Raw genomic sequence first — 14789 nt, 5'->3', positions numbered from 1 at the left:
ATGAGGCGATCCAACTCCATCATTAAATCCAAGTTGTCTAACGAACTTGCCAGTCGTTGCAAAGTTGATTCTTTATTGATGAAGGGCTTTGGGATGAACTAACCAAGTGGTTTGACTCGACATTTTTCTTACCATAGGTGGAGTCAGAAATTGAATTTGAATTTAGGAAGGAGCACTTCTCCCCAAGTCTGGAAACGAGGGGATTAATTTCAGCTCCAATTGCTACGGCAGGTCCAATTATGGTGTGAGCAGTAGTTGGTGTGGTAGGTCCTCCTGAGTCATTGACATCTGAAAGAGCGCAACCAGTTATTTAGGGGAGTTTAAATTCTTTCCATCTTTGTTTAGGCTTTAAAAGTTCTTCAGCAAATTCTGTTTGACAGGATTTCCTGATCGTTTACTGGTGCATGCTTCTAAGCCTCAGATGCCTCAGGGGCTTGTTATGTTGGAAGTGATGCTATTAAAGAGGTTCGGTCCCTGAGAAATAAAGACTGATATCGATAGACAAGGTAATGGGGAGATCAGTGACTGACTGTCTCCCAAAGTGGCACCAAATGACATCATTGGTGCTGCAGAACTCGCTGTGTTGCATATTGTTTGGTTACAGGACTTTCACGTCTGGCACCATGAGATTTGTGGAAACTTGATGTTGTTTCAGTTTAGACGGACGATTGGTGAAGAGTTTACATACTGAGCAACTGCTGTAGCTACAGGGTGAATTTGCAGGAGGAGTTCCACAATAATTCCCACTTCGACAGTGGTATGTAATTCTTTGGGAGTTCCACAGCCCAGATGACTGCAGACCAACTTGTGCTCCAGAGTAGGTTGACAAAGAAGGGTGCAGAGGGGAGGTCAAAGCTCAAAGGAGCTATGAAAAGGCAAGCAGGTCCAGTAATTTAGTTCCTCTGAATTTTCCGTACTGCCTCCCAAACCACCCCAACTGTCCAGCCTACTCCCTTCACTGACTTGTGATGTCTGTAGCAGTCCAGGCAGGGACAAGAACAGAGTAAGGGGCCTACCAGAGACCAGCCAGAAGGCCTCTACACCTTTGCTCCACTTCTCCATGCAGCTGCCACCATCGCTCATGGCTGGAGGGCGCGGAGGCCACACAGGTGGGGGCAGGTAGCTAACAGGTGAAAGGCGGGGAAAAGTGTGGGGGCATGGTGGCACCCAAGGGCACAAGCAGCACCGGTGCCTAGACCGGCCACCTCCGTGCACCTGGGGGCCCACTCTATTGGGGACAGGGCTAGCACCTGTGCACGGCTGCTCACCACCTCACCTTGCTTTTGTTGTCTCCAACATTGCAGCAATGCGGGAGCTCTGGAACTTGTCTTCCCAGAGCTTCGAAGGCCAAAGGTGGAAGTGGCATGAGCTGCGGCCACTAAGCTGCAAGCAACTGGTGGTGTATTTTGTCTCCTGTTCCTGCTCCCTGGCTCCTACCTCAGCACTGGCCTCCTGACTCCAGTGACACACTGCAGTGCTGTGGTCTTACATGGCGATCTAGTAAGCCTAAAGCAATGTAGTGTTGAAGTTTGGTTTGAAAAAAAGACGTGTCCATCACCTTTCAAGTTTGGAGAAACAACAGGAGATTTTGTAACTCAACAGTGTTTTAGCCAGTTCAGAAAAATATATTCACATGAGTCAGAGGAAAATTTAGAGCCTTATTTAGAGTTTGGAGGACTATGTCATAAACATAGCAGATGTCCTGTCCACTGTATTAAAAGTGCATTATGGCCCACAGCAATGGTAACATGACAGATTGTATAGTCATCACGACAGATTATCACGCTCAACAAACTCTCAATTGAGTACTTAGGGCCAGATGTAGCAAAGGTATTTACCCATTCTGTGTCTATGGGAAAATGTGTTCGTACATATGGCCCTTAGTTTGGTTTTAAAGAAATGGACCATTTTGACTTAATAAAATAGGTTATGGGCTAGCGCTGCAGTCATGGCAGCATGACTGCACAGATTGTTATCTCGCTGAATTCCATTCTTTCTTTCATAATGTGTACCCCACTGGAAAAATGGAAAAACCCATACTGTTAACTAAGAATATCAGATATGTTGCCAAGGTGAAAAATGGGTGGCAGAACATGGAAACTTCCTGATTTGAGGGAGAGGCACAACCAAGGAACTACATAGGGTCATAAACCTGTTAAGCATGCAGAAACAGATGAAAGGCAGCTGTCTTGGCCAGGACACATTGTGTATAGCTCAAGGCTATTAGGACTGAAATATCAAAGATTGGGGTAATTTTTCCTGAAACAATGAATTGTGGCAACAGTCATTCTTTTTCTTTTTTGACTAGCATGAGATCAGGTCTCCCAGCAAAGGGGATATGGTTACATTTACAACTGGAAAACAACAGATCTATTTCACAGGAGCTAAGGTGTTTGTGTCATACTAACATAGTTAAGTCCTATAAAGCAGAATTCCTTTCACTGATTTTATATGGTACCACTGGCATCTTCACCAGCCAGTTTCTGAAATTAGTTTTTGGCGTTTCAGCCTACAAGGGTTTTTGACATTTCTCAAAAACATTTCTTTACAGCTAACCCTGGTTCCAGAAATCTGGACAAACAGTACCCACATCCAGGCCCTGTGCACATCAGGACCTCACCTCAGAATCTTACAATGAGCTCCTACATAGCCCACATCACTAGTATCATTGCATCTGAAGTCCTAAAACTTACCTGGGTTCCCAAACAACAAATGTGACAAGGTAATTCAGTTTTCCTGCCTTGCTTTGTGTGACATTTGCTCACTTGTAATTAGGAACCAGAGCAAGACCCACAAAGTGGTGCGAGTCAGAGAAACATACACTATTGCCGCTGAGACTTAAAAGTGAATAAACCACACCATTAAGTTACTTCTGTAGATTTTTCATCAAGCATGTTGTTTGCATTTCCAGTGTGGATAACACGTTAAGCCATTTCTGGCTGAACCTAATTTGTGATGCTAAAAAGTGTACGGATCTATGTTTATTCGAAGACGAAAAAAGCCTGCAGTGTCAACGTTTAAGGAGTCTGTGGTTAATGTGAGTTGGGTGGCAAAGGTTCCTACCACATTCTTTACTTTCTCCACTTCTGTTGGAGAAGCACTCACTTCCTTTGATTAGATATCTATTGGCCATGTGATGGTGGAGCATCCCACCACAGTTATCTTTTTTTCTGTTTGAGTTCCTAGCTTTAGATATTTAGGTACCATCCTTTGGCCTTTTGCCTTAAGACACAATCAGAGGCATTCTTTGACCTTTACAGATCTGAGTGGAAGTAGAACTTGAATCAAAAGCTTTGGCTAAGAACTGGGCTGAAACTGACCATAAACACAGCAGAGTTATAAGAGAAGTTAGATATGTGTTATTAAAATTTGGACAATAGAGCCCCAGAGCACCCAACAGTATAACCGGTTTGAAAGGTGAGACAGAATCTTTCTGTGGGCCAGAAATGATTTAACTCTGCAACCCTGTAATCGTCAAGACTGTTGATGGGAGTGGTAAACTGGATGATGAATGCCACTAAGAGATTTTACCACAGAGGGCTTCAACACTGCCCTTATCGATCCTATTCTAAGAGAGTGTTGCTGTGGAACCACTTGAGTGACCATATGGTGAGGACTTCTATAAGTGATGTGGCACTGTGTGCCTAAAGAATCTAGAAAGTACAGCTATGTTCCATACCCTGTGAATTGCAATAGCTTCTTTCTTTGAGAGCAGAGCTAATAGAGGAGGAGTGAATAAAAAGCATATAATTTAAACTAGAATTGCTGATAGAAATTATACTTGAAAGGATTGTTAGAAGGATGTACACAAAAGTTGAGATAAACTGTGCTGCAGATCTGTATTTTGTGTGCAGGAAACCAAATCACAGATCACGGAATGGATAAACATCTGGCTTCTTACAAGAAAACAATCTTATTGATTCAGATTTTAAAAAAAGTTTAAAGTTCACACAGTATCCTTTGCGACACCATACAGCACTATGGATTGCATCTCAAGTTAATGTGTGTGCATCACCTCTTTCTCAAAATATTGTGCTTTCAACATTGTAAGTACATTTCACTTACCACTCTGTAAAGGTCCATATCCTAGAAATAGATAAAATGCTTCTTGGCTGGCAGCTCTTGCTTGTGTTGAAATGTTATTTCGTGAAGTGAAAGAGCATCTGATGACACCATTTGTATAGGATGTTGTTTTGTACTCCACGGAGTTACCCTAAAGCAACAAACACTGTATGTTACCTTTAGGTCTAAACAGCAATGTAAGTCTATATCGTATAATCAGTTTGTTGTCTGCTGGATCAGAAGTTTTACACAAATCAAGACCAAAAGATTAATTTATTAAAATGCCACTGACTCCTTGATAGGACACCTATTTGATATGTATCTTTTATATCACACATCTGTATCATGTAGTTAAAGTAATGTGTGTGATAACAATACTTTGAAAAATCTCAACAAATCCCATTTAAAATGCAGTCACAACTATGGTGGAAGATGTCAGATTGAGATACCAGCTGTGAATTGTGTTACACCTGCCATATAGCAACACAAAACACAAAAGGATGATGGAAAGAATGCTGAACATTGGTAAACATTTGCCCCTAGTAACAGATCTGGGTTTAATCCATTGTTTTTTGCTCACCATGTCACTCCGATTTGATCCAGCCATATGCAAATCAGTTTTGCCCTTGGTCCCCATGGGAACAGCCCAGCCCGAATGGCCAGGCCAGGTCCTCCCTGTGCTGCTTTACCTCTGGCATTGCCATATTTTAATACAACTTTCTAGTTCTCCTTCCTATCTCCTATGGTGTACTAACTATAGGCTGTCAGTTACCAATGTGGGCCAAGTCCTGTGCTTGATGCTGCATTAGTGGCTAGACTGATGATTCTTAGCATCTTGCTCAATCATACTTTTTGGCTCACCTGTGACACTGATAAATTTTCCATTTCACTACCTCAGTCGCCTTCTCCAACTGATACAGCATGTGGCCTATTTCCATGTTCACACCACTTTTAGTCAGATGAGGCGCAGAAGGAAACCAGAGATTAAAAAAAAATGGTGATGCTGCATTCATGCAAGACTGAATGTGCAGCTAGCTGCACCTCGCACCCTCGGGAGCTTTAACTTTGATGTTCTATGGCAATGGCATGTTCCGTTCTTTACTTTGTTGTAACCTAGTCCCAGTCAATTGTTAGCCCATGTTTAGCCTAAGATGTAACTATGACTGAAAAAAGCTCTCCTGGGACCTCCAGCTAGCCTCTGGGTGCCACTCATTGTTGGGTCTATAAGAAGTTTGTAATCTGACTCACTTTATCAAAAATGCAGAACCTCGGTTAAAGAGAAAATAAGTCATTTACCGTTATGAATCTTAGGCTATTTCAGTGAAAAGTGCGTTGCACATCTCTGAAAGATATCTGAAAGATAATGCGAGTATGCAAAACGTGTTTGCATGTTGTGATTAGGAATGGTGGTAATACCTTCGGGGTAGTTGCATTAAGACGCAAAATGGTTTGCACATGGACACCATTCTATGATAAAGTCGGGTGAATCCAAGAAAGTAAAACATTCCTTAGAAGGGAAATGGCAAGTGAATTTTTCACTATACAAGGATCGATGCCTTGCAAGCAGACATTCGCTTCCCGACTTTTAAGGCCCTCATTATGAATGTATATTTATAGCACCTCTGAGTCGAAACTTTCTTTTGGGGCATATGGTCAACAAATACCAGGAAAGTGTCCGATTATAAATATCAGGTTTGACCTGCCAATATTTATCACAAAACTCATAATTGCGATGTGTGCAGTACCAGCAGTGCATTTTGCAGGTAACTGGGCTGCTCCTATTGAGGGCCTAAGTGTCATCATGACAACTGAACCAGTAGCCACACACATTGAAGCTTCACCACTCCCTTACCCGCATCTACTGAGAAGTATTCCACTCTCTGGCCACTAAACCCTCAGGAATACACAACAACATGCACCCAGCTCAGATATTCAGAAACATGGTACAAATGCTCTGTATAGCCAGTGGAGGCTGATAATCTGTGCAGAGGGACTGACGGCCCACACACACAAACACAAACTCGCACTCACCCATATCCGGGCACACTCACACCCATCCATTCACAAACATGCACACATACACCCACCATTCACAAGTGCATACCCATACACACACCTATTCACAGCATACATGCACAGATATTCATACATTCATATGTACACACATGCACCTAACATTAAAAAAAAAAAGTAACTGGGCTGCAGTGATGATCTTGGATGGAGGAAGGGAAGCCTTGACGGTTCCGGGAGGATTGGGACTGTCACCTCCTCTCACTGGCTGACCTTGTTATGGGTGAGTGAGATGAGGTGGCAGTCCCTAATGCGTCACAGTGAGACTGCTGGCCCCACCCCGGTCTGTGACAAGGCATCATTGAAGGACACCCTGGGCACTTCAGGGTTTAAAACTGAAGCACCCAGGTCCAAGTCTATGTGTGAAATGCCCCTATCTCATGAGTGGGAGGACCTCCAAGTGCTTTGTTAGGATAGGTGGACACACAACAGGGCTGTGGAATCTACAGCCCAGCAAAGTTCAGATGAGGTAGCCAGGTGCCAGCATATTTAGTTCATGTACAGAGGCTGCTCTCTGACCCGAACATGAAGTGTGTCTCTCAGGCTGACCTTTGCTCAACCTGACCTACACTTTTTGACTGCAAAAGGGTGGGAATGGGACGAGGCCCCTCCACCCTTAACAAACACCTGGTATGATGTATAGCTGAATCCCTCTGAAGACTGATATCTCGCTTCTTGCCAGACCACCTATGTCCCCAAGTAAAAGGAGTTGGTGGAGGTTTCTGACCTAAAAAGCCACATGATAACATATGGCCTTTCTCACTATAATAATGCCATGTTAACAGGCCTACAAACATTGCCAGATGTTCTAATTGTGAGCCAGTAATCGAAACAACCGTTGAAAGACAAATCACATACGAATGTGCCTGCTGAATTGATTAATGAACTCACAATGATAAACTGGTTAAATGGTGCCTTCTTTGTATATTTTTAACAAGTTCTACCAGCAACAAGATGTTCTTGTATGAGATCATTATGCAGGGCTCGCACTACATTATGGCGAGAAAAAACAGCCTTTGTGCACCTCCTAAATAACAAAGAAATGCCTTTTTCTTAGTGGGTGGGGACGTTACAGTAGCAAAAAGATATTTTCTTGACCAGCTGAATAGCCTTGGACTGTTCCTGTCCGCTGAGTATCTGTTCAGTAAGGGTGGGATTGGTACGGAAAATAGGCCAGGGCACCAAAGTAAAAGTGCCCTCCTCACCAAAACTGATAGCTAAAAAAGTGTACCACATTTCATAATCGGGGCAGTTTTGAACTTGTAAAGACATGCTGTATAGGTGTTTTGCAAAGTACAGGAGGCTGTTGGTAAAATCTGTGGTGATATTAGGGAAATCAACACCAAAGATCAGTCCACCAGACCATAAAAAGGCCCACAAACAGCCAAAAATCAGTTTACACATTGACCTGTCAGAGCAGCTCTTCGAGCACTGCCAGACTACCCTTTTGCCCTGCCTGACACTGTGCATAACTTCCCTGAGGAAGTATTAATTCAAGAATCGGGTATGAATTAGACGTGTAGAAATAAATTGGTCTAAACTTTCAATCCCACATAACACTCTTGAGATTGCCACCGGTTACCCATTTTACTTGTAGCTATATGAAGAAGAGGACTGAAATATTGAGGGAAGGTACTGTAAATTCGTGAGTTGACAGAATCTATGCAATAATGGTGTCTTAATCCATGTTTCTTGTAATGTCATATTGTGTGGTCAAACAACTGAAACTATTGGTAACTGAGATTGAAGTTGACCACTTGAAGTATAGGACCATTTAAGTTAACTAAGAAGTGACACCCTGGTAGGAAGTCAATTAATTGTACTCATTTTATACTTCATAGTGGAATAATGTGATTCTTCCCATATGGGTTGACATAAGAAAATTTGAGCACATTTCAAGACAGCGCCTGACGGTTCAGCTGTAGGTGATGTCACACTAGGCTAATCATGTGTCACAACTCGTCCATCACGTGAACCGATTGTGGGGCTCATTGGCAAACATGGATTTAACACCTCTTTCGGTTGCACCTGGGAGCAAGCTGGTTTGTGGACACTACTACACACTTCAGACAGATATCAGGAGAATGAACCGATTGCCACATCTTAAGTGATTATATTTTGGGGGAATTTTGACACTGATTGCCACATCTTAAGTGATTACATTTTGGGGGAATTTTGACATGCTGTGACTATATTATTTTACCAAGTGTACTCATGTGAATAGTCTGCAACAAAGAAAAAAGCAAAGCATTATTACAACACTGTGTGTCAGTGATTGTAATGTTTATATACAGGCGAATTGTGTCAGCCATAAATAATCAGAACTATTGTGTGTTCTAACAAATGTATAATCAGAATCCTGAGTAGGTGAATTGATCTAGGGAGAAATGAGGCACATTAAAGGTTCTAATCTCAGAAAGGTCTAGAGCACCATGGTCCATATTTATCAAGGTTCTGAATCGCCCTTGCACCACACACGGGGGTGCAAGGGCGATGCAAAACCTAAGTGAGATTTATCAAGGCATGCAAGAACATCTAGAGTAACGCAAGGCAGAATAAATCGCTACCTTCTGTTACTCTGTGGCAGGAAGGCATTCCATAGGTGGAGCATGGGTATTTCATATGCATCCACCCATGGATTTTGGCGCATTCCTGGATATACCATCGGTGGTAGTCCTTGGAATGCATCAAAATGTTATGCCTTCGCAGGTAAATTGTAAGGAGATATATCTTTATTTCTTCTCTTTTTTTCCTCTTTCTACGTGTGCTGCATTCTGCAACACACACAGAAAAAGGACAGTGCCTCTCAGGAAAGGTTTTGTGCAGGAGAGTGTCCCTTCCTGCACAAAACAATCCTGCCTGCAAAGCAGGCACCTTTGCAACATGACGCAAGGGTGCCTGCAGTGGTGCTAGGCAGCCAGTGCTAAGAAACGACAGGAATGCACCATAAAATGGTAAATACGGCACATGCCTGCCCACTCTTTTTCAGGCAGTGTGGCGCAGCAAGGTGAATTGCTCCTTTGTGCTGCGTCAAAGAATGATAAATCTGTGTCCTTGTTTGGTGCATGTTGGGATACCTTTTTGTAGATTGTTTTTTCAGTGAGTATCATTCCTACCTATTTTAATTAAAAGATACATCAAATGGAAAAAGCTGTTTTGATATCTGATTTAATCTAAAGGATATTCTATAATATGGCAGTGTGTGTCATTCTGTATACAGGCTTAACAATATCATATACAATGAATTAAAAGATATATTACATTTTTAAAAATCACTGAATGATCTGCGAAGAAGTAATAACATTAAGTTGTAGTCTTTCAACCTACTTATTGTCTTCGTACAGAAAATATAAAAAACAATGACACCACCTAGTGTTTTGGTTCATGCAAAATGTCCATTACAGTCCTTGCTTTCTTGCATTTTAAAGAATGCCATATTTGTTTCTATACAAATTCTATTACTTTTGGTTAGAAGTTGGTGAATACGAGTCCTCAGAGTGCTTAGAGACACATTTACAAATTGCCATTTAACAGATAATGGCTCTCTATGTTTCTTGTAACTCCTTGGTAAGGAAATGTGTCCTACATCACCCTTTTTGGAGATACTTGAGATCAGCCTCCCTCACCAATCATTCTTTTCTAAAGAGACATCTCTCTCAAGGTTATGTAATTCTTCAGTTAGAAAAAAAGATAGACATTCTGTTCTCTCTAAGCTCTTCCTACAGGAACCGCTTTAAAGAGAGTTGCGTCATATAAAGATTCAATCAATTTACAAGAAGATTAAAAATGGGGAAGGGCGAATGGCAAGAGAACAAAATACATGGACACAAAAGGGGCTACTAGTGTGACTTCTCATTCACCTTAAATAGCACAGACTCTGGTAGCCCAGCCAATAATCGGTAGCTCTACGATCAATCAGGAAATACTGAGCATCACAAAAACCACACCTGCATCTCCTCTAATACTGAGCTTCCCCTCAAATGCAGAACATGTAACTTTAGGTGCCCTTCTTCTTCTTAGGAAACTTCCTTTTCAAAGAGCCTTTTAAGTCACTGATGGGAAGATTCAGTCTTTCACTCCTAGCTATGAAACTCGCTTCATGTTGGATCTGTGCAGCAGAATTACAGAGACAGAGAACGGTCAGGGGTGCTAATTACTTTTTCAACCATCTTGATGAAAGCTTAGCCACTTAGGGCAACAAATGCAAAAAGAACAGATGATTGATAGAATGATGACAAACATTCACCCCATTCACAGAACTGGACCTAAATCCATTGTTTTTTGCTTGTCGTGCTATGCCGCCGAATTCAAGCTAGCTTCGCTGATGAGGGGTAATACCCAGAAACTGGTCCCAGGATGCTTGTTTTTCGATCCAGGGAGGACCTTGCCTGGCAGTTTGAGCTGGACTGCTTCCATGGGAAACAGGGTGAAGACTGAATTGCATATGGCTGGGTCCAAACTGGAAGGGCGTGGCAAACGAAAAAACAATGGATTTAGGCAATGTTCGACTATGCTCAGCATTCCATCCATCATCTGTTCTTTTTGTACTGTTGGAGTGCAGCACAACTTATTTAGCGATACCTCAGGAGGTGGAGATCTCTGCACCTTCAACAGAGCTGCCTTCATGGTGCTCCGCTGAAAGCACCAAAACTTTCTTTGCATTGGGGTAGCATGTTCATTGTGCCCACTCAGCTAATGTTTTTTTGTTTTTTGAAAAAAAGGTTCCCAAAGTGGAAGTTTGTTCTTGAAAAAAGAAACAATTATGGCCTCAACATGCTGGGAGTTTCTATCCCCAGTGTGAGGACTGTTAATCTTATTTATTGTTCAGAACAGCTAGGTTTTGGCTCAGTCCCAAAGCAGAAAACATGATATCAGAACATCCACCCTAAATAGATTAGATTGACTGACATCCATTGACTGATGATCAATGGATGTCAATGTCGGTAGGGCTGTCAGTCAAAGGTTTCATCAGTAGAGCCAAGGTAGGCCCTTCTTCAGAAACATTGGCAGTTCCCCAAACTCTAAATAGAGCGGGAGTATTGCAAGTTTAGCTTGTCAGGGTACTTCAGCTTATTTCTGGTGGAGTACTCTATCCCCCAAACTAACTCAAGCATCACAATTTTAAACTTTATTTGTTGCCTAGAGCCACCCAACCACTTGCAAGAAGCAGGGCGAGAAAACCCCTTCTATATTTAGCATCTGCAAAAGATGTCAGTGTGTCCTCAGACAGATGTGTGTGCGAATATTACGATCTCTGCCTTTAAAGAATTGTAGGAACAACCTTTGAAGTGTGCAAAAAAAGATTGGTCAGTAACAGAGAGCTCCTCCAATCAACTAATCAAAACTCAGCTCTAGTTTCCTTTTAATTTATTTTACACTTAGGAAAGATGTATTGTTGTTGAAATTAATGAACAACAGTATTAAAACCTGAACACACAAGATCGACACTGGTACACTGCACTCAACCACAGTTACAAAAACAGTTCAAGCTATAAACGAAGACAAAGAATGAAAATTAGGTTGACAGAGTGTCAGTCTAAGATGCTGTTTCTGTCAAAGGAATTCTTGGCATGTTTAAAGCTTTATAAACATTTCAAAACGCATATGATTCAACTAAGTATGCAAACTTAAAGCAGCAATGCATGTAAGCGTGTACAGAAGATTACTTTACCAAGGGCAGGTTCTCAGAGAGTGATCTCCCACTTGAAACGACATGCTGAATGTCAATGTTCAGAGATGGAGTCAAGACACAGCCATAAATGTCATCATTACCCTGAAAGACAAAATACTCCTCATTATGTCATATAACCACGCTAGTTTATGTAAAGATTTTCAAGTGGCTCCCAATCTCCACCAGATGAACCACCTTGCAAGCCCTCATCACCAGCTGCCTCGACTATGACTGCTCTGTACCATGGACTAATAGTACATCTCACAACAAGACTTCAAATCAAACAGAGCTCAGCAGGCACACTCATCCTGAACCTCTCAAGATGGACTCACATCACCTCCTCCCTGAGGAATCTCCACTGACTTCCTGTAAACAAATTATGCCAATTCAAGCTGTTGACGCACACCGATTAAGCCCTTCACAACCACAGACCAGAATACCTTAACCACCTCCTATGCTTCCACCGTCCCTCCTGACCCCTATTCTCTGCCTCTCTCCCTGGCTCACACCGACCACATCTGCTGCAGCAACAGCAGAAGTTGTTCCTTCTCCTACATTACCGCAAAATCCTGGAAGAGCCTCCCCATCCTCCTCAGGACATCCTCCTCCATCCAGGAATTCAGAAGGGGACTCAAGACCTGGCTCTTCGACTGACGCCCGATCAGCCAATCCCAACACCTGGATACTGTTACAGGTGATAAGTGTGCTCTACAAATCCTGACTGATTGATAAGTCTAGGAGCATAGATAATTGAATCCAACTAGTGCAGACGTGGTGAAAGATGCCATGGTAATTTGTTTGAACAAAACAGCTAAATTAACAGAACTATACCTATATTATGTGAGATCTTACACCAATCATATGCCTTGCAGAACAATTTGGTGTCCCTATTTTCTCTGAATTTAGCATAACCTTCATCCCCCGTTATATCAGATGACAATTAAGTGCAGAGACTAGGAAACAATGGAAACCCAGCATGATATCACCTTGTTTAATCTTGTTGAACTATTATAACTGAACCTGCTATGGCTATGAAGCTAAAGTGAAATTCCCGCACACGTTACATTTAAACAGAACTTAATTACTCATTATTAGACCTGACATCCTCGGGTGGCAGCCACCAAACATTTTGCCTTCACCTCTCCTGTTTTGCTGAACTCATTTTTGTTGGCCTTAGGACTCTGCACACTTTACCACTGCAAACCAGTGCTAAATTACTTGTGTTCTCTCCCTTACTTATGCTAAAATTGGCTTTCACCCAATTGGCACAGGTAATATACTTATAAGTCCCTAGTAAAGTGGTATTATAGGTACCCAATGACCCTAAATTAAATGACACTAGTGGGCCTGCAGCACTTAGAGTGCTGCAAACTTAAGTAGTCCTTTAAAAAATGTCTCCGGCCTCTCATTGCAGCCTGTGTATGTACGGTTAAACTTCTATTTCGTCCTGCAAAATAAACCTTTTGCCAGACCTAAACCTCCTTTTCTAACACACACATATCACCTCAAAGCAGGTCCTAAATAGCCCATACGACAGGGTGTAGCATATTTAAAAAGCTAGACATGCACTTTTGAGTATCACAGGGCCTAGTAGTGAAAAACTCCTAAATTCATTTTTCGCTACTGTGAGGCCTACCGCTCCCATACCATAACATTGGGTTACCTAATTACACTTCATAAAGGGCACCATGTATAAAAATGGGACTCTCAGACCACTCTTTAGTACACTCTTAAAAATTACCTTCCCTATCAGCGTTTAACTTTATGACAGTTACAAGAGCATATAGACCAAAGTTATAAACACAACAATCAAATTACTTATTTTAATGATGAAGGAATATTTCCATGGTTAGGTGTTGCCACGGTTAGGTGTTCATATCCCAAGTCACAATCTCGAGGACTGAATTAATGACCTGCAGGGGGGCTGCAGGCACTAAATGCAATGGGTGCATTGACTGGTGCATCTGCCTGAGTGCTGGGATGGTGAAAACACCCACTTTGATGATGGACACAAATGCATTGAGCGAGGCTCACCTGGCACAAGTGGTTAAAGAACTTAAGTAGTTCATGAAAGGTTAGTAGCTTGGAAATCAACAGGAAGAATAATTCACATTCATTGCAGTGCATTGGCATTTTCACAGTGCATGTTGCTCAATAGTACTTCTTAAAGGTATTTTTCTAGTGCTCACATTGCAGTAAGGCCTGCTGACAGCTGCGCTGTGAAGAGACACCAATTAAACTAAGAGAATCCCTACAGAGCAAAAACTAATACAAGGTAATATTTAATCTAGCCCTACACACTATAACGTTACCATTTAGAAGACCTGTAAATAATAAACGTGCATTTCGTTTGTTGCATTACCTTCTGAGTTTTCATGATGTTTAACCACATTCATAGTGGTCTTGCAGTTAACTATCACTACTCTAATGTTCTAGGCAGTAAAAGCAAGTCTTTTTGGCATTGCCGATAATTTGTTTTCTGGACTGATAGGTATTTGTGTTACTTCAACTAGAACATCTTCAAAACATCTGTCTTTGAAAATTACATTCCCCAAAAGCATAAATAATGTACATTCCAACTGCTCACCATTAATGTATCATCAGAGAACCCAACGGCAACATATTCACCACCAGGCGAGCCGCTCATTTCAAATGCAAATCCACCTCCGCTTGCTGGAGTGATGGACATGAAAATGCAAGTTGCACTTGTACTGGGATCACAGCCTGTAGGATTGCTGAAACAAGTTTTCTGTTTCCCACAAAGGTCAACAGAAATCTGAAACCAGAATAAATATATAAACATGTTAGCTCTCAGTTGGTGACTGATGACCATCAAATCTCACAATTTATATCAATCAGAAACTGATTTCTCAGATTTTTGCCATGACTTGCTAAGACTGGATAGACACAAGGATGCTTTTGAACCATATCTCGCCCTGCGTGGCATTTACCTCAATTTTGTACGAAGACACCCTTCACCTACATG

The 14789-nt window shown here is 41.8% G+C and overlaps 1 protein-coding gene across 7 annotated transcripts in view; it reads right to left on the bottom strand.

Annotated features, from left to right (window-relative positions):
• Window positions 1-14789, bottom strand: part of LOC138293127 (putative ferric-chelate reductase 1) — a 264364-nt gene that overhangs the window by 134725 nt on the left and 114850 nt on the right. For all 7 annotated transcript variants that reach the window (XM_069232154.1, XM_069232158.1, XM_069232153.1 and 4 more), the window contains 3 exons: window positions 14391-14579; window positions 11804-11905; window positions 4066-4213 (listed from right to left, as the gene is read on the bottom strand). In XM_069232154.1, coding sequence (XP_069088255.1) covers window positions 4066-4213; window positions 11804-11905; window positions 14391-14579 — 439 coding nt within the window. The remainder of the gene's footprint in view (window positions 1-4065; window positions 4214-11803; window positions 11906-14390; window positions 14580-14789) is intronic.

Source organism: Pleurodeles waltl, chromosome 4_2 (genome assembly GCF_031143425.1).
Source record: "Pleurodeles waltl isolate 20211129_DDA chromosome 4_2, aPleWal1.hap1.20221129, whole genome shotgun sequence".
Taxonomy (NCBI): Eukaryota; Metazoa; Chordata; class Amphibia; order Caudata; family Salamandridae; genus Pleurodeles; species Pleurodeles waltl.
This window is presented reverse-complemented; position numbering and strand designations above follow the sequence as displayed.